The 18,498-nt window shown below is 49.3% G+C and overlaps 2 protein-coding genes across 4 annotated transcripts in view; one reads left to right on the forward strand and one right to left on the reverse strand.

Moving 5' to 3' along the window:
* IDUA (alpha-L-iduronidase) overlaps nucleotides 1–6,480 on the forward strand; it is a 60,792-nt gene extending 54,312 nt beyond the window's left edge. For all 3 annotated transcript variants that reach the window (XM_074994554.1, XM_074994553.1, XM_074994555.1), the window contains one exon: nucleotides 2,706–6,480. In XM_074994554.1, the coding sequence (XP_074850655.1) occupies nucleotides 2,706–2,806 (101 nt within the window). In that variant the 3' untranslated portion in view covers nucleotides 2,807–6,480. The remainder of the gene's footprint in view (nucleotides 1–2,705) is intronic.
* Nucleotides 6,481–8,119: 1,639 nt separating this feature from the next.
* The window catches only part of LOC142012987 (purpurin), a 60,769-nt gene continuing 50,390 nt past the window's right edge, over nucleotides 8,120–18,498 (reverse strand). The window contains exons 2-6 of the mRNA XM_074994021.1: nucleotides 17,478–17,595; nucleotides 14,592–14,728; nucleotides 10,901–11,013; nucleotides 8,652–8,864; nucleotides 8,120–8,205 (exon numbers count right to left, since the gene is read on the reverse strand). Of these exons, the coding sequence (XP_074850122.1) occupies nucleotides 8,195–8,205; nucleotides 8,652–8,864; nucleotides 10,901–11,013; nucleotides 14,592–14,728; nucleotides 17,478–17,595 (592 nt within the window). The 3' untranslated portion in view covers nucleotides 8,120–8,194. The remainder of the gene's footprint in view (nucleotides 8,206–8,651; nucleotides 8,865–10,900; nucleotides 11,014–14,591; nucleotides 14,729–17,477; nucleotides 17,596–18,498) is intronic.

An 18,498-nucleotide genomic window follows, 5' to 3' on the forward strand; every position in this document is an offset into this window, starting at 1 on the left:
GAAGAGCCTGGCTACCTTTCTGCAACTGGCATGCTGGCTTATGCCTTCCCTGGCTTAGCGCCGCACTGCCAGCTGTTTGCATTTCGCTGTCTTGAAAAAACGCTTGAAAATGTTTAAGTTCATAGAATGATAGAATCCTAGGGCTGGAAGGGACCTCAGGAGGTCATCTAGTCCAGCCCCCTCCTTCAAGCAGGATCAACCCCCGCTAAGTCATCCCACCCAGGACTTTGTCAAACCGGGACTTAAAATCCTCCAGGGATGAAGAATCCACCACCTCTCTAGGCAACGCATTCCAGTGCTTCACCACCTGCCCAGTGAAGTAGTTTTTCCTAATATCCAACCTACTCCTCTCCTTCTGTAATTTCAGACCATTGCTCCTTGTTCTGCCATCTGTCACCACTGCAAACAGCCTCTCTCCAGCCTCTTTAGAGCACCTTTCAGGAAGTTGAAGGCTGCTATTAAATCACCCCTAAAGTCTTCTGTTCTGCAGACTAAATCAGCCCAAATCCCTCAGCCTCTCCTCATAGGTCTTGTGGCACCTTATAGACTAACAGAAAAGTTTTGAGCATGAGCTTTCGTGAGCAAAGACTCACTTTGCTCATGAGTCTTTGCTCATGAAAGCTCATGCTCAAAACTTTTCTGTTAGTCTATAAAGTGCCACAGGACCCTTCGTTGCTGCTACAGATCCAGACTAACACGGCTACCCCTCCAATACTCATAGGTCTTGTGCTACAGCCTCTTAATCATTTTTGTTGCCCTCCCCTGGACCTGCTCCAGTACATGTACATCCCTTTTATACTGAGGGGGCCCAAAACTGGACACAGTATTCCCGATGTGGCCTCACCAGTGCCAAATAGAGGGGAACAACCACTTCTCTAGATCTGCTTGCAATGCTCCTCCTAATGCAGCCTAATATAGCGTTAGCCTTCTTGGCTACAAGGGCACACTGCTTACCCCTGATAACACCTTGGCCAAGGAAGCCTGACTTCTTTTGCCATCTTGGGTGCACGTAGGTATGGCCACAAGGAGCTCTTCATGCAGCCAGAGCCTCCTGGGCAGAGCTTAGTTACACAGCATTGCTCCAAGCACAAATATCACACGAGTGAGCAGGTCTCAGAGCAACTCAAAAAGCTTTGGGCCCTCCAGTATAAAAAGGATGTGGATTTGCTGGAGCAGGTTCAGTGAAGGGCAACAAAAATGATTAAGGTCTGGAGCACAAGACCTATGAGTATAGGCTGAGGGATTTGGGCTTGTTTAGTTTACAGAAGAGAAGACTTAGAGGTGGTTTAATAGCAGCCTTCAACTTCCTGAAGGGGAGCTCTAAAAAGGAGGGTGAGAAACTGTTCTCTGTGGTGTCAGATGGTAGAACAAGGAGTAATGTTGTTGAAGAGGGAGAGGTGTAGGTTGGATATTAGGAAAAACTACTTCACCACGCAGGTGGTGAAGCATTGGAATGTGTTGCCTAGAGAGGTGGTGGATTCTCCATCCCTTGAGGTTTTTAAGTCCCGGCTAGACAAGGTCCTGGCTGGGATGACTTAGTAGGGGGTTGATCCTGCTTGAAGCAGGGGGCTGGACTAGATGACCTCCTGAGGTCCCTTCCAGCCCTGTGATTCTGTGAAAGCAGAAGCAGCAATAACCAAAAAACAAAAACAAAAACAAAAGAAAAGACAAGAACACCTGGAGCCCATTGTTATATTGCTGTTCTCCTCAGGTCCGGTACCTTATTTGTACGATGGAGTCTGCAAGAAACACCCCCCTAGATAAATTACAGAGATTTGGACAAGGCTAGTGCATATTTATTTGTTTTTCATAAAGGTAATTAAGTGTTGTAACACAAATTGCCAGCACGGCCCCCCGCAGGAGTGGGTGGCTGCACTCTGAGGCCACCAAACAAGTTTCTCATGATACCCCGCTAAAGTGAGGCTGCCGCTGGAGAGAGACATGGCCAGCAATGGACTTAGCCATGGACTTAATTATAGGGCCCCTCCAGACCTAACCTGGTGCGTGTGTTCAGTGTCACTCAGACTTACATGAAAATCAATGTGTTGGACGTGAAGCAAACGAAAACCCAACCTCCCAGCAAACCCCTAAGGATCAGCCCTGAGCGTGAAACTTCCGCTGCCTAAGTGCAGACCTGTCAAAATTAGTTCCTGGAGAAGTCGGTCCAGTGACGAGTGTTACCTCACCCGCGTGGCTCTGCAGCTTCAAAGGGAACCATTCCCCAGCCTCAGCGCATGGACGCATGTCCCCTCCCGCGGAGTAATACTAACCTCAGACAGTGCCCACGACGAGGGAGAGGCTTTCCAGCTGACTGCAGTGGAAGACGTAACAGCAGAAAAGCTGCGGCCTCCTCCCATGCACCCTGACTCCAGGGGTGCTCGGGGACTGGAGCACCAAGGGGGGAAATATTAGCAGGGGCTCAATGTCTGCCCGGCCCCAGCACCCCTCGCGCACCAGTGGCCCCACTGCTCAGCTCCTCCCGCTCCCTCCAGCGGCCTCTGGCTGCCGCTGACAGCTGGCAAGGCGGGGGCTGGGCAGAAGGGTGGAATGGGAGCAGAGCTGGGGCAGGAAGCGGCGAGGCAGGGGCTGGGAGGAGGGTGCAGTCTGAGGTGGGGGGCAGTCAAACACCCCTCCCCCAGCTCCTGCATATCTGCCTTAGCGCGAGGGCGCCGGCAGTGACCGAGTTTTACCTGTCTGCTTTGCAGGAGCCGCGGTCTCGGGCTCCTACAGAGTGCGTGCCGTCGACTACTGGAGCCGGCCCGGCCCCTTCTCCGTGCCTGTGCCGTACGTTGAGGCTCTCGACTGACAACGGACGGAGGAGAAATCTGCCTGTCGGCTGGGGGTAGCCAGGAGGGGGCGGCGGCAGCTGCTGCTGCTGCTGCTGCACACGGCAGGCCTCCGACGAAAAGGGACACAAGGGGCTGGGCTAGCCTGCCCCATTGCGCAGCTGTGCCCTGGCCTTGCCCGTAATGCAGGTGGGACGCGAGTGGTTGCACTAGACCAGGAGCGCCCTAGCCCTGTGAGGGGAGGGGCAGCTGGGACCGGCTTTCCTCCCCCGTGCTGCAGCACTGCTTGGATACGGGCCGGCTGACAGGCGTTGGGCTGAATACGGCCCATCGAGTGAGCAGGACAGCCTGGCGCTGTGGTTCTTCCCCCGGCCTCCCAGGGGCTGGTGTGTCCCTCCAAAGCAGGGGGTACCGCGTTCTTCACCCCTCAGTGCAGCAGCTCCCAGGCCACCACGTGCTCCTCCTTGGGGCCTTGCCTATGGGAGCAAAGTCCTTCCTGCTCTGGGGGCTGTGAAGCCCTTTGCCGCACCAGCACAGGCCTGTCTCTCTCTCATCCTCCCGTCCTGGTACAAGCCGCCTTCCCTTGCAGGGTGTTCACCCCCCAGCCCTGTCTCTGGGTCCCTCGCAGCAGCTCAGACTTGGGGCTCTGGAGAATTTCCTCAGGCAGCTGCTGCTCTCACCTCACCTTCCTCTGCAGCTCAGCACTTTTAAATCCCACTTCCCTCTTCCCAGCAGGCCTTGCTTCCACCCAGTCACATGCACATGGTGCTGACTACAACCCCCAGCGTGCCCTGCCTTACCGAAACCAAGACTGACACCCTGAGGCATGGCCTCCCTCCTGGCCGGCACAACGTTTGTGAGAGGATCCAGGCAGAGGCTTTTATAAGTTGATCAGATTTGGGCCTTTTGTACGTGAGAGGTGGCTGGGAACGGACGCCTGGTAATTAGAAACGCTGTGCTTGGGACTGATGTATTTTGCAGTTAATCGTCATCTCAGCCAGAGCGAAGGAGTAATGAATGTTCAGTAATGCGTTCAGGAGATGGGCAATGTTTGTCAGATTAATTTTTTTCATTAAAAAATGTGTATTTGGGTTGGAGAAAATATTGCACAAATATGTGGCAAATTTGCAGAGTTTTTTTGTTTGTTTCTGTGACCAAAACAAACAAAATGTATTGCAAAATAAAATTTTTTGGCTTGGACTCAGAACAGTGGTGTTCTGAATTTTGCTTCAGTTTAATTTTTAATAAGTTTAAAATCTCCAACAAAGTCTAGTGCGGTGTGACCTGATCTGAAGGGTGTCTGAGGCGTGGCCCTCAAACAGACACCTCAGCTACTAGGTGAGACCTCTGCATTACAAAATAGCCATTAGCAGGTGCACCAGGTGTGCTTAATCTGGCCTCTCACTTCTGCATTATGTGTTTAAAGCATTGAGAGAGGGGAAAGATCCCTGCAGTGAAAAGAGCTAGACACCAAGGGAGGGACAAAGCTCTCTTATGAACAGCTTATGTTGTCCGTGATGATAGAAGGTACCTCACCAGCATACCAAAGCAGGCATTCTTCAACTGCAGTAGGGAATCAGCTGTACGGTCAGAGGGAAGAAGCCTTTGGTGTTGTGGGTTCAAGTGAGATTTGCCTCGCATCCAGATTTAAGCGTCAGACTGCGTCTCTAGCATCAGCAATGCCTTCCCTGTCCTCCCTCCGACGTGTTCTGTACCCCGACGTCCCTGCTTAGAGTCAGAGGTAACAATCACTGAGGTGGAATTAAAGTTGAGAGCAGATGTCATGTATTCCTTTTACATGGGGGGTGGTATGGCTGCTGCTTGCAGGCCAGGCTCCTGCCCTGTACAAGAAGGGGACTGGCTCTAGTCTAGAGCTTCCACCAGGGGAGCAGAGATGTGTCCTCTTTCCTATCCAATGCGCTGCCAGGTCTGGCTGTTACCAGCTCAGGAAAGGTGCGCGGTGTATGATGCCCGCTAGTGGCTGAACATTAAAATACAGCCTAAGCCTTCCCTCCCCCCAGCTCTCAATGAGAGAGGAAAAATCCATTAAAGGGATGTTGCACGTGTTCCCCTACAGACAAAACCAGAAAAGACAGTTACTGGTGAATAAGCCCATGGGGTTGTCTACAATGCCCTTGCTGGTGATGGGCAACCCCTGTGACCTCTAGGGCATCCCAGTTTATTGGGAAAGGGGCCTGGAAGACAATAGAAACAGCGTTTCACTCCTGTAAAGGCTGGGGCTCAATGAAAAGACTAGGAAGGGAATTAGCAAGTGTCTTCAGGTTGTTGAATAAATCCCCCAGCCCACTGCACTCTGCAACAGGGCCACTCACCCTAATGCACATGCTCCCAGGCTGCCCCCACAGGCACTAGCTAGTTGGCCCTTTCTTCTGACTGCTCTGGCCTCCTGGTGCCCTCAGATCCGACAGCTCACAGAGTGGGGCCTGCAGGGCCCAGCGGGCAGTCAGTGCTCACAGGTGCAGTAGCGTGGTGGGTTCAGATGCTGTCATGAGGCTGGGAGATAAGCGTAATGCCAGCCACAGGGCTATACACGTCATACTCTCTCCCCTTCTGTAAGGTCACTCACTGTGTAGTGGCTTGTTTGACTGCTCAGCCCGTGTGTTGTTAAAGGGACTTACAGGAAACTGCAGTGTCTCTCCAGTGCACCTTGGAGGTCTGGTTTAATACCACTGGCAAGAACTTTCCAGCTGCTGTAGCTGTTAAAGAGCCCAAGCACTAACCAGTCCCTGGAGTCTAAAATTAATCAATATACCCATTGGGCTACACCCAAGTCAAAATTATTTCTGAGCACAAACTGTCCCCCTTTTCCAGAGGGTGTGTAGCCAGACATGAACCCCCCCCCCCCCCCCCCCGCATTTGGTCTTTTCTTCTCTCCCCCCGCAACTGGGAGAGACAGAGAGAGAGAGAGAGCGAGAGAGAGCGAGAGACAGGCAGCCTTTGATGTCCTGGGAATGCAGGTGTGCTGTCTCACCCAGTCTCTCTACTATACACAAAAACCAGACAGTGACTGGGCTAGCTAATGGCCTCCCTTCTGGCTGATCTCGGTGATTGACACACCTGTTCACTGCCCCAGGAAGAACGGGGAATCTCCGCCCATCACCTCCAAAGGTGCCCAATTGGCCACAATTCACAGGTGCAAATTGAGCCTTGCACCTTCCCTGGGAAACCTGAGGTTCAAACACATTCCTCCCGATTGGCCACTTGAGACCAGGAAGAAGCCTACGTGACAAAAGAGGTATAAGAGGGGTTTGGCAGCCCCCCCTTTGAGTTTCAATCACCTACACCTGCTGGCCAGGTCTGGAATTGACTCCCAAGACTGGGGATGCCTGGTTCGTAGCTACTTCTTCCCGAGGGATTGAGAGAAAGATTCTGGGTCACACCGGATCTAGGAGGCAGGGGTAAGAATTACACCTGTATTACACTTCTTTCCTATAGGAATTGAGGGAAAGACTCTGGTTCCACGAGGTCTAAGAGGCAGGGGTGAAAATCACACCTGCAATGTGCCTTTCTTGTGTACACATTAATTGTATTAGTTTAAGCTAGCTAGTTTGTCTAAAACTTTTCTTAAGTTAAATTGTGTTGTTTCCCCTTTAAAAAACCACGCGTACTAACTTGTACTTTAATCATTTGTCTTAGTTAAATTGTTTCTATCTTTGTATAAATAAAAAGTAACTGTTAAAGCCTCTAAGTGTAATTTTTCTCTTGCTGCTGTACCCCAACTAAACACAAACCAAAGAACCCAGCCTGCCCTGGCTGCTTAGCGTAGCTGCTCGTGTGGCATCACCCCCTTTTGCCCCACCAGACCCTTAGCTGGCACATGGGCATCAGCTCACAGGGTGGCACGTCCTGAGGATCTGCACCACAAGCTAAACTTCCGTGAAGTAAGACTTTCACTTGTCTAAGCCACTGAGATGGAGACCTAATCGTGTACACAGCTCATCCTCAGTCCTACTGTGCATGCGAATGAAGCGATGGGGAAGGTCCGGTGCCTCTCCCCGACTACTGCGTTAGTCCAGCGTGACCAGATGGGCTGCATACGTTTAGTCAGAACATGCGACAAGAGATTACAGACAGGCTGCTCATGTGGTGCTATGTTGTTCGTCACGCGGTGATCTCTGCAGTGTCGTTCCTACTCCTGTTCAGGTGCTGCCCAGCGCTTTAAACCACGGGCTTTAGCAATCGTTCTCCTCTTCCTGCCAGCTGGAGATGCTCTTTGGAGGGCAGTGAGCAGACAGAGGTACCATAAACTAGCAAGTGTCTATTACAGCTAAGTGTCAGAGGCAATGCACGCTGATGGCTTGGGGAGAACAAAGAGCTTACCCTTTAGAGAGCGTGTCCCCATCCCTGCTGCACTGTTCCCATTCGAGTGAGACACAGAAGACCCTGCAACAGGCTGCTATTTGCAATCAGGCTTTTCTCCAGCTGTCAGCAAACTGAAAATTCAGTTCTTTTCCCAGTGCAAGGCAGTGCCAGTCTCTTACTGCGCACGTGGGTTTGACTGCAGTCTTATCCCAAGTACTCACTAGTCACAGCGTGACAGCTTGGCTATGGATTGCATGGGTCAGCATAATGTGGTTGTGTATCAGGTCAGTGGGGAAGAGGTGCTGTTCCCCACTAGTTCTCTAACTCATTGTGCAGACCAAAGCAATAGGGCACAATACCTATTGCTCCCAGGTGATGAGACTGGAGCCTGGAGGCAGGCAGTGGGAAGGATTTTGACCTCTATTATTAGGACTAGTAGCCAGCAGTTTTGGATCAAGCAGCTGCCCAGGGTTTTGATGAAAACACAAAGCAGTCAAGTAGCACTTTAAAGACTAACAAAATAATTTATTGGGTGATGAGCTTTCGTGGGACAGACCCACTTCTTCAGACCATAACCATGCCATTTGTTCAAGCCCTAAGAGGAAGCTAGCTTTGCATGTGAGCACCTGTTGTGTTCTCAGTGTGAATTTGCTTGATGCCAGTTGTCTGACTCGACATGCCCAACACAATGGGGTCTCCAGCCTTAACTGGGGCATTTCAACACTGATATTTACTAGTGGTAGATATTCTAGCATATTAACTTGATAAAGTGTGAGCTTCTCATTCCAATCTCCCATCAGATTTCTTGTCCCAGCAGGCTTTATTACTTAGAAATTAAAATATGAAGCTAGGTTATTTGAGGCAGGCAGTAGATTGCAAAACTCATGTTTCGAGGTTTTTTAAAAACATATTCCATTAGCATTATTCCTTTCAATATTGCACTCGGATTACAAAAAAACATTTCAACATGTTTTTCGGGAAGAAAAAAAAACATTGGTCCAAACTATTTGATTTTTAAGAGGATGACAACTTCAAGACCCAGCATCTAGTTTCTGCTATTAGAAACAGAATCACAAATGTATTCTTTAGCAGGCCCCTGCAAAAGGAAAGAGAGAGAGAAAAAAGAAAGAAAACTTGAGCTCATTTTTTCTATGCATGGAAAGGAGTGTGTAGAGTCAACACAATGTTCTGCTACATTTCTCCTGAATTCAGTTACAGCTGCAGAAATGTGGGGGTACTCACAAAACAAAAGTCCAGAGTTAGCGTCCAGAATTCCTACTTGCACTGTCTGGATTCTGCTTTGCATTTGCCACTACTGCATAATGTGTTGGAGCAGACCTTGGGCTGCTCTAAGTTACTGCAGTCACAAGGGCCTGTACATTTGTATTGTTTAGTTTGGAAAAAGAAACAACTGAGAAGGGAGATGATTGTACGTGTGGTGAGTGCAGCCCCTCTCCTCCTAACAAGTTGCCACCATAGACCCTCTATTAGGAAATATGCAGCCAATTCTTACAGGGAGAAGCAGTTGGTATCTTAGCCTACCTGTCTGCAGCACTGGCTGGAACTGGCCAGACATGCAAATCTCTTCCTGCTTCTGACGCACAACGCGCTGAATGTCTGGTGAGAGACCACGAGGTTTGCGTGAGAAGATAAGGGAGTATCCATCATCACAAGTGCCATCCTCCTTCAGGCTGCGGCAGGCATAAGTAATGGCATAGTTATCATAGTCGGTGTCAATCACCCAGTAGTTGTCCCCTGAAATATTAGAACAGCTTCTTAGTCATGGTCTCTAGGTAGCAACATACGTGAAGACGGCCGATCGCTACTGTCTGGTAGGCTCAGGCTTCAGAAGAACCGGCGGTGAGAGTCAGCAGATTTCAAGGCGTGCGTGAACATGTGCGTGAAACGACTGGAACAGATTCCCAAGGGCTACAGGTTCTACCACGCAGCAAGAGGTGCGATTTTTGAAATTTTTGATTTGAAAGGCAAAGAGATTCCAAGACAAGCAACATTAAAATGGAGCTCAGTGTTAGGGCTTGTTACCAGTTTGCGTCCGGTGACCATCCGTCCCGTATTTGGCAGGACAGCCCCAAAAAGGCATCCCTAACACTTCTTTAAATGGGACTCGCTGCCCCGTATTTGGGCCCTCCCCAACTGACCTCATCCACCAACAGCTCCGCAGGTGCAGCTGCTGGTTGGAGAGCACTTAGGTCACTTCCCTGGGCATCTGGGAAGCGGGGGGAGTATGGGCAGCTGCTCTGTCCCGGCCACTTCCCCAGGGCTCAGCTGCACTTCCCCAGGGTTCAGGGAGTGCTGAGGGATGCCACTTACCTGGGGCTCAGTGGAGCCAGGAGGAGCCACCCCTCCTGCCCATATCTTCCTGTCCCGTATTTGGAACAGGGGGATATGGTCACCCTAAGTTTGGGCAACTGCATTGCTGGGCTGTTTTTATCTTCAAACCAAGGGTTAGCAGCCCCCAGAGTTATCACTCAAGGAAGAAATCCAAACATTTTGGTATATGGAAGAGCAGTTAGGGCACCCAAACTACATTGTTCTTGCCCAAACGTGACACTGTGAAGTGTTGAAAGAAATAATGAACAAAGGAAAATTGTCTAGGAAAAATAATAGTTTAATCTGGACCTGCAACCACAGTGTGGTTTGGTATCACTACAGCACACAATGCGCATTTCCGCCAAAGGAAAAATGTTTGATTTTGGAGAGAGCGCGCAGGGGGGAGGACACCACAATTAACAAGAAAAGAGAAAGAGAAAAGCAGCCTAGGAAATTAACAGAGCTTTAACTCTAGAGGAAGCTTGAAGGTCTATTGATAGAGTGCAGGGTATTTGGATGCCTACAAACTACAGAACTGAAAGTATACATCTGGCTTTCTTATCAACTCAACCTTATCTGAATTTCCCAGGTCAGTAACACTTGGCCTTGAGATGATAGACTGTCCCTGCAATTTAGCTTAACCCATATTGCTGATATCTCCTTTAGCCTTAACTCCCTTTCATCCTGGGGAGCAGGGAGCGGGGTGGTGTCCGGCAATATATCCCAGGTAGACCAGCAGCAATGACTGTATTAATGCTGTCTTAACATTTTCTGTGGTTTTAGTTTTTCTTAAACATTGCACCTGTTTTTGCACCCATTATGTTTTAAAGTATTCTATTTACTGGTGTATTTGAAAGATATTTCTTCAGCGCTCATTAACAGGACTCCTGTCCAGCCACCAGGGCCGCAGCCAAATCCCTCCCTCGCCCATCACAGCTCAAGGTATCAGGCTGTGTGTGGGGCAGGCCTGCAGAAGTGCCTCAAAACCATCCTTTCCCAAGTGCAGACAACCCAGAACTGTGTCGCGATCAATTCAAAGTAAAGCTTTGTGCTGTGACCTCCCTCTGTGAAGTAGATTGGTAGTGGCTGGGTCCTCGGGGGGGGGGCGTGTCTCTGGCTTGTCCCTGTTTGGGAGGCAGAGAGCGGTTTTCCTTGGCATTGGCTGCCCCACCATGTTTTGGGGATGAGGGGTTGGTTACAGTAGAGGAGCTATGGGGAGCAAGGTTCTGCAGTGTTCTCCAAAGATCAGCCTCTGGAGTAGTCTCCCAAAGTAGCTCCCACAGCTCGATCCCCTGTGCCCCTGGTCAACAAAGCTCGGTCCCCAGCTCTCTCGCACTTCATGTTAATCTGTCACCTGCAACGTCTCAGACAAGTGCAACTGTCTTAGCAGCTCAGACAAACCACTTACCCCACAAGCCCACACCCATGCTGCTAAGCCAAGGGGGATGGAATTCACTCACCTCCACTAGACAGGTAGCTAGCCAGCCCTTGGTAAGTCATGTACATCTTCGCTGGGGTGGAGGGGTCTGGGACTGTGTATTGAGCAGCCATGTCGGCACAGATCACCCAGAACCTGAAACGTAGAGTGGAGAGACCCAGGATGAGAATCTGCTGCATGTCCTTTGAGGGGTAGATGACTTCATTCTCACTGCCTTAGGAGGGCCATTGGGCAACATTCCCATTTCAAAATAGTCCATCACTAAGTAACTGCCATTCCCAACCCCCGCACAGAGTTCCTCCCCCAATCGCTGTGTGGGCTGCACAGGTTTTGAGCGTGGTGCTAGGAGGGCAGAGATAATGGGGCTACTACCCCACCTCCACACCACACTGAAGGGCCTGGCTCGGAGACCCCTACTGGGCCCCCTGTCCTCAAGACAAATTGTACTGATGGCTCCTGGTTTCTATGCTGACAAGTCTGTTCTACACTGTGTCCCTGTCAATTAATAAACGAGTTCTCCTTGCTGAATGAGAGTCACGTCTGACTGCAGATGGGGTGCAGGGCCTGGTGACCCTCACACTTTGTGACAGCTGGTGGTAGGAGTGGGATGTGTGCATCCAGACATGGCAGGAAGTACATTCACTCTCTCAGAGCACAGCTCGAAGTCAAACTTCCACCGCACTACATCCTGCCCAGCAAATTGGAGCAAGAGTTCAGTAGCATCTTCTCATAGGCAAGACACTCCACTCCTGTTGTTCACATAAGATTCAAGCAGGGAGAGGATAAGGGAGCCAGGCAAGAAAGAAATGGCACGGAATAGGCTGCCTGCACTTCTTAAAAGGCTCTGAAGCCTTTCCAGGGATGGCATTAGTTGGCTGGTTTCTGCTGAGTGTCATAAGCAGGGCCTCTCAAGGAGCACAGACTAGTCTTTGGCTGGAATCCCCTAGATGAGGAATGCCATGAGAACAGTTCCAGGTGGCTAGAGGAGCAGTAGATTACTAGGCGGGGAAGGCCGGCCCAATGGCCCCAGAGATGGGCGCGGACTGACAGAGAGGCACATTGAAGCTGCAGTCTCCCCTCGCTGCCCATTTTCCACACAGAAAGGCAGGTGGGGGGGTTTGGCCAGACGCTCGCTCTTGCCTGCTAGGCTCCGCAGGGCCTGGCAGGACCCGCCTGTTGGGGGCAGGGGGGTCAGGGTTTCAGCCGTGCCGACAGCCAGATTCTGCAGGTGAGAGGGAAGAGCCGCCGGCCAGGCAGGGAGGGAGTAGGAGGCCACAGGTAGAGCACTCCTCTGGGAGCACGTCGGCATAGCAGCCAGCTGCGAGCCCCTGGAGAGAGTTTGCTCGCACTATGCTCAGCTGCCAGGCCAGGCTGTACGACAGGGTGTGCAACGAGTGGAGGTGTGTTACTGCTACCCACCCCCTGCAACCCACACAATTCGCAGCGTTCAGGCCCATCACCCAGGGGCTGCCTCAGCCCTGCCTCACCAGGCAGTTAGGAAGAGACCTGTCCCTGCCAGGCCACGCCCTGGGCAGACACCAAGGGCAAGGCTTTCATCCCTCCACATCACGCCCCCTCCTGCTTTGAAGGAGACGAGACAGGCCAGGCCAAGTCACGCTCCCTGCAGATCAGCCTACCTTCCATCACGTTCCCCTGCCCGCCCCCCCGCCGCCTCCCTAGTCTGAGGCAATGAGGTGCTGGAAACAACAAGGGTCCTCTCCCAGCTACAACAGGTGACGCCCTCCCTACTCAGCGATCTCCCCTGGCCTTTCCGCTCTGCTGTCTAGCCACCCTTTTGTTAGCGGTAGTGTCACCACAGGGTAGAGCAGGTTTTACGGCTCAGTTGTGCAGGGGTGGATGGCCACCACACAATGGCTGACATTTACTACCAGCCCCCCCGGTTTGCTGCCAAAAGACCCTGGCTGAACTGGCCGGTGTCTGATCACAGGCCAGGGGAATTTGCTGCCCCTTCACACTGGGACAGGAGTTCTCTGACCCTAATGTGGCCCACAGCTGGACTGACACCAAAATGAAGTTGCATGCTGCAGGCCTCCTGAATACACAGCGTAACTTCAGTCACTGTACAGCCGCCCTGACTGTCCTTCATGAAGGTTATAACAAGTAAGCCTTAAAATTCTGTGACGGACATGGGGCAGATATAAAGCTATCACCCCTCTCAATGCCTCTCATTCATACAGCCCCTCTCTGGACCTTTTCAGTCCCTGTGATGTACACTGAGCATTGCTTGTATGTTTACTGATTTCCTTCCACCTGCTGGGATGTGTTGTTGAATGGCAGCGTGTTTCCCCTCTACTGCCCAACCCCTTCTTTACACAGCCCTTTGCTGACTCTGTACTTGGAACAGATACATTTATGGCAACAGATTATGGTTTTCTGAAGAGACCACCCAAAATGTACAACTCCAAGTAGCCTAACTTGCTCCTTCCCATGCGTATGGAGTAGTATTTGTCTATTCAACGTCACCTGCCCTTCTTCTCACACGCCCAGGTGTACTGAGCATCCTTCTCTCTTAAGAAACCTGCAGTCAGCGAGTTTTACCACGTCAGAGCCCTGTACCTCCCCTATGCATCACAACAGCACTGATGCTAGTAATTATCTGTGGGAGGTTTTCTACATGGAGAAAACTACTCACTCCTACTCAGTTTACTCTCCACCAAACTGTGATCCCTTATGGTAGCCACAGGTGAGTGACAAAAACTGTAGATTCGTTTCCATCTGTATATCCAGGGCCCATATTAGCTAAGGGCTTTTTGAATCTTCCTAACCAGTGTTAGGTGGGAAATCTGCTCACATCAAACCTCTGTCCCTTCAGCCACCAAGTCTTACAGGGGAATCTAGCCAGCTAGATAGAGTGCGCCTTTCCAAAAGCTAGCCTGGTTGATTTGATGTCCCCCTTACCCGACTGCTTTGCCACTCTACATTCAATGATTTTCTTAGCCATGCTTCTTTGCGAAGACACTAAGGCTACATCTATACTAGAGAGTTTTGTGACAAAACAGGTTTTGTTGACAAAACTCACGGAACATCTACACAGAAAATGCGTTTTTGTTGGCAGAAACTGTTGACAAAAAGGCCATGTAGATGCTCTGGAGGGCCCTTTGGTTGACAGTGTGGATCAAAAGATCAATTTGCTTTTATGTGTAGATTCACTCTGTCAGCAGAAGTGCTGATGGAGTATCTCTTCTGACAATAATGGCTGTAGACAGATGCTTCTAGTGCAGACGTAGCCATTGTCTGAGGCACAGTGCCTATAATTTTGTTTAAAGGGGTCTAACCCTGTCAAACCTCCAATAGTTTTGTTTTGTTTTTTTCGTTTCTGTGTTAATAGTTCAACACTTTTGTTCTTTAGGTTCCTTGAAACACAAACTCCATCTGGGCCTACTGACGTTATCATTATTGAAAACTTAGCGTTCAAGTCTCAGGCCTCTGAACACAGCGTCAACACAAGATGATTTTGTGTCGGCACAAATGAGGCCATACGGGCTTTGTGCTGGTTGTCGCTGGTGCCCTGAATAGAAAATCAAGTCAGGGCCCTAGAGGTGGAAGGTCTGATATGTTAGCAGAGTGAGCTTTATTAGGGTTTCCTTCTTGAACAAGGTAACCAAGTCACGTCACAGCCCTCAGACGCATTCCCCGTCATGTGGCGTACCAACGCACCAGGCGCTCGAGTGGCATCTTCCCCAAGCACTTACCCAAAGAGCTTCACTCTCCCTTTGGAAGAGGCAATCATTGTGCCATCCTCCTCCACGGTGTACTCAGCAGAGATGTTATCCTGAAGGAAGAGGCCTTCCGGGTCCTTCTTTGCAAGGGCATACCATTTCCCTGCATACTGAAATGAAAGGAAAAATATCCCAATTATTTTAATTGCCTGGCTTGAACGACAGGCATCCGTGACCACTCGGGCTGCAGCAAGCTGGTTGACAGAAGGTTGGTAGTTGAGCAGGGATGCGCCATGCAGGTTGTGCTCTCAAGCCCAGGGAAAGGCCAGTGTGGGCATGTGTCAGTGCTTGGAAGACTGGTTCTGCAGTGCATTTGCTCCTTTGACCTTGTGACAGGAACTGGGTCGGCTTCCCTGAATGCTGAAGTCCCAGTCCCCTACAATGCGGATAGCAGCCATGACAATTTCTCTCCACTGCCCTGCTTACACATCTCAGCGGTATCCAGGAAGAACCCTGGCTGCAAATCAAGCACAGCCACTGCACCCTTTCAGTCCTTGGCCTCTTTGCCGTAAGTGAGCCAGTGAGAGCAAATTGCATGAGGGTGTTGGGGGTCATTTTGCCATTCATAAATTGGCAGGAACTACCACGAGCTACTAATTCTTTTCACTGTTTCACTCGATCAGTGGCTCTTAAACTAAGTTCCTCGAAACACCGGTGTTCAACTCGCAGGTGTACCACAGTGGTGTAGAAATTAGCAATGACGTACGGCACCTATGTGTATTTTGCGTTATTAAAACCAGGTACAATGTTACTTTGTTGCTACGATACCTGATTAAATTCTTTTAGATTTTGCTGTATATATTGCTGTGGTTTTTTGTTGTGTTTTGTTTTAGGTTGTTTTTTTTTTTTGGCCTGACAATTTTTAAAGTAAATTTTCATAGGTGTCCCACGTAAAACAATATTGTTTGGTGTTCTGTGGTCTCAGAAAGTTTAAGAAATGCTGCAATAAATACCCATCAGATGGCGACAACAGTCACTACTGACAGGGACTGAATTCGATCCTTTGGTGGAGGCCATAAGCCTTGTTAAAGTTCCCGTGCAGAGAGGCAGAAGAACATTAAGCCAAAAAAGGGGACCCCTTTGGTGGGGCTGGTGGTATAATGGCAGCAGTTTGTGTGTGCCTGTTGTGACTGAGAAAGGAAAAAAAGCATCGCTGAAGGCCTAGCACCGTGGACGTTGAAAAGGAAAGGAGTTTTATGGAAGCTAGTCCAGCAGCATCAGACCCACAGAGAGTTAACCACAGAGGATTCATGGAGTAATGTAACAAGCTGAACACAAACGAAAGGGAGACACCTGTCTACACTATGACGTCTTGCAGCTTTGCCTTTGTGCTCATGAAAATTGTGACGGTGGGGGGGCGGGGGGAGGGATTTGTGAAAGAGACCTACGAGACCAGGTGATCTAGGAAGCTGCATGCCTGGTAAGGACTGCAATAGATCCTGTAACTCACGAACAGATAAATCGGGGGCAGGGGCAGGGTATTTGGCCTTTAATCAAACCAAGGCTCCTCCCAAACCCTCCAGCATTTATGTGTACATACAGGGTTTGCATTGGGGTCTAGCAGTGAAGTGGGGGAACAACAGCTCCTACTCAGCCCCTCCTTGACCTTCACATGGGCTAGCCAAGGCCCATTCTGGAGGAGGTTCTACCTAGTAAGGCCAGGCTTTGGAGGAGGGGGCGGGTAGATTAGCTGGTTTGTTTGATCCCTTAACCCTTTGTTGCTCTAGGGAGCCATAATATCATCTGTTCGGATTAATGAGTGAAGTGGAAAGCCATACAAAGTGGAGTTGAGCAGGGAAGTTATACTCAAATGTAACAGTCTACAGTCTGAGGTATTTCTGTGGCCCCAGCGACTATAGTGTCTGAGCACCTCTCTCCCCCGCTACCCCTGAGAAGCAGGGTAGTTCCATCCTCCATGGTGGTAAAAGCCTCTGCAAATGTGGGGGAAGAAATATAGGAGGGGAGGTACTTAGAGCTGGTGGAAGCCAACACCTGGCTGGCAAGGAGGTCATCAATAGGCTCCATGACAGCCCTTCCAAGTCCTGCTCTCAACTCCATTCTCCCACCCCTGCTACTATCCCCATTTTACAGATGTGCGTATGAGGCACTGAGGCCCAAGGTCACATATGAGCAGGGAAATTGAACCCTCCACCTCCAAAGTCCTAGGCAGGTGCATCAGCCACTTCCAAACCCATAGTCTATTAGTTACCTGTCCCAATTAATGTGGTCCAATTTGCTACCATAATTCAGCCACCTCCTCAGAATGTTTCAAGCAATTGATTGATGTCTGAGGCCAACAGGACTGCTGTAAGGCCCGATTCACCTTCCTTTGCTTCACCATAAGGCATCCCGAGAGCCATCCTGAGTGAGGATTTGCAGCTCACTAACATACTAGGTTCAAAGGAGGCAAGTCTGTACAGCAATACAGTTTATTAACTTTGAGGAATAACTCTCCTCTATATTTAGAGTCAGGATTAGCTTCAGGGAGTCAGGAGAAGCCATTAATGGCAGCACATTTATGAATTAGGAGTTAGAGCTTTCGGACCTCCAGCAATCCAGTGACATTATGAAGTCAAACAAATTTCCTTATGGGAGAAAATGAGCCATCCCGTTTTCTGACACACTGGATTTTTTGGGCTGAAGTTCTTACTGAGCAGAAAGCAACGGGATATTAATCTGGTGATTTAACAGCAAAAAGGAAACTGTTTGAGAGACCATATTTTTATCTATAAACTGAAGAGGTTAATTTTCCACCTCATGGTGCACTGAATAAGTACCTTATGCATATTAAATACATTACATAAATTGTGCAGCTTCTACCGCCACATTGTGTGCAGTGGCTGAAGCTGTAATAATTACCCTTTGGGGGTCGAAGTTGTCTTTCACAGAGAAAGAATCCACTGCGCAGCTTTGAGCCTGGCTTTGTTCAATACCTGAGAGGAGGGTTGCCAGGAAGACATACTGTGCATATTTCATTCTGTAAGGCAAATGCAAACAGGAAGAGTTTCATATGGTTGCAGACTCACAAATCTGAAGAAGACTTCTGACTGAGGGCCAAAAAATAATCCTGAGAGTATTTGAAATATACCGACTTCTGGGGGAACATAAACAATGGTCTTGTTTGAATTTCCACATTTGAGTGGTTTCTCCCTTTTTTTGGTGTGGTTAGTGATACTAGCAACCTCGCTCCTGTCAATTGCGTTTGGTGTGGAGATGAACACAACACGCATTCTTACTTTTATCTGCAAGTCATGAGTTTTCCAGCTGCATTTAGATAGCCAAGAAGATGGAAACAATGGTAGTTATTAATTACCGGGTCAAGTTTAAAGTAAAATGCCTGCATCTGCATGCAGCAATTGAGACAGCTACTGCTATAAATTCAGATTCACATTTTTAAATGTGTTTCCTTTCATGTTACTCCACAGTAGAGAATAAAGCCTTCTTCAAGAAACCTGGCCATATTAAAAAGCCAAAAACATGCCTGATTGGCACACTGGCATGCCTATAAAAATTTGGTTTGCTAAATTAGCATTTTGCTTGCCACAAATAATGACATTTATGCCAGCTATATTTTATTGATATTCCTGCTGGAAAATGGATCGCTTTGATCACATTTTCTGCTTTTCTAGTAAATTTTTGTTTTGATGGACGCGTTCCAATGAGCTCTAGTAAAGCCTTGTTTGTCAGAATTAAATGTTTTTAAGTGTTTGCCCGCACTGATCCCTGGTGCCCCACTGAATCCAGCAGGGTTATTACTTTCACATAGGATTTTTCATGACTAAATCAACTGTTTCCTAGCACTTTATCAAAACATGACATGCATTTAACTTTCTAACTAATCCGTCTCATAGTCTGGTCATTTTATATCTGAGAGACAATA

This window comes from Carettochelys insculpta, chromosome 5 (genome assembly GCF_033958435.1).
Source record: "Carettochelys insculpta isolate YL-2023 chromosome 5, ASM3395843v1, whole genome shotgun sequence".
In the NCBI taxonomy this organism is placed as follows: Eukaryota; Metazoa; Chordata; order Testudines; family Carettochelyidae; genus Carettochelys; species Carettochelys insculpta.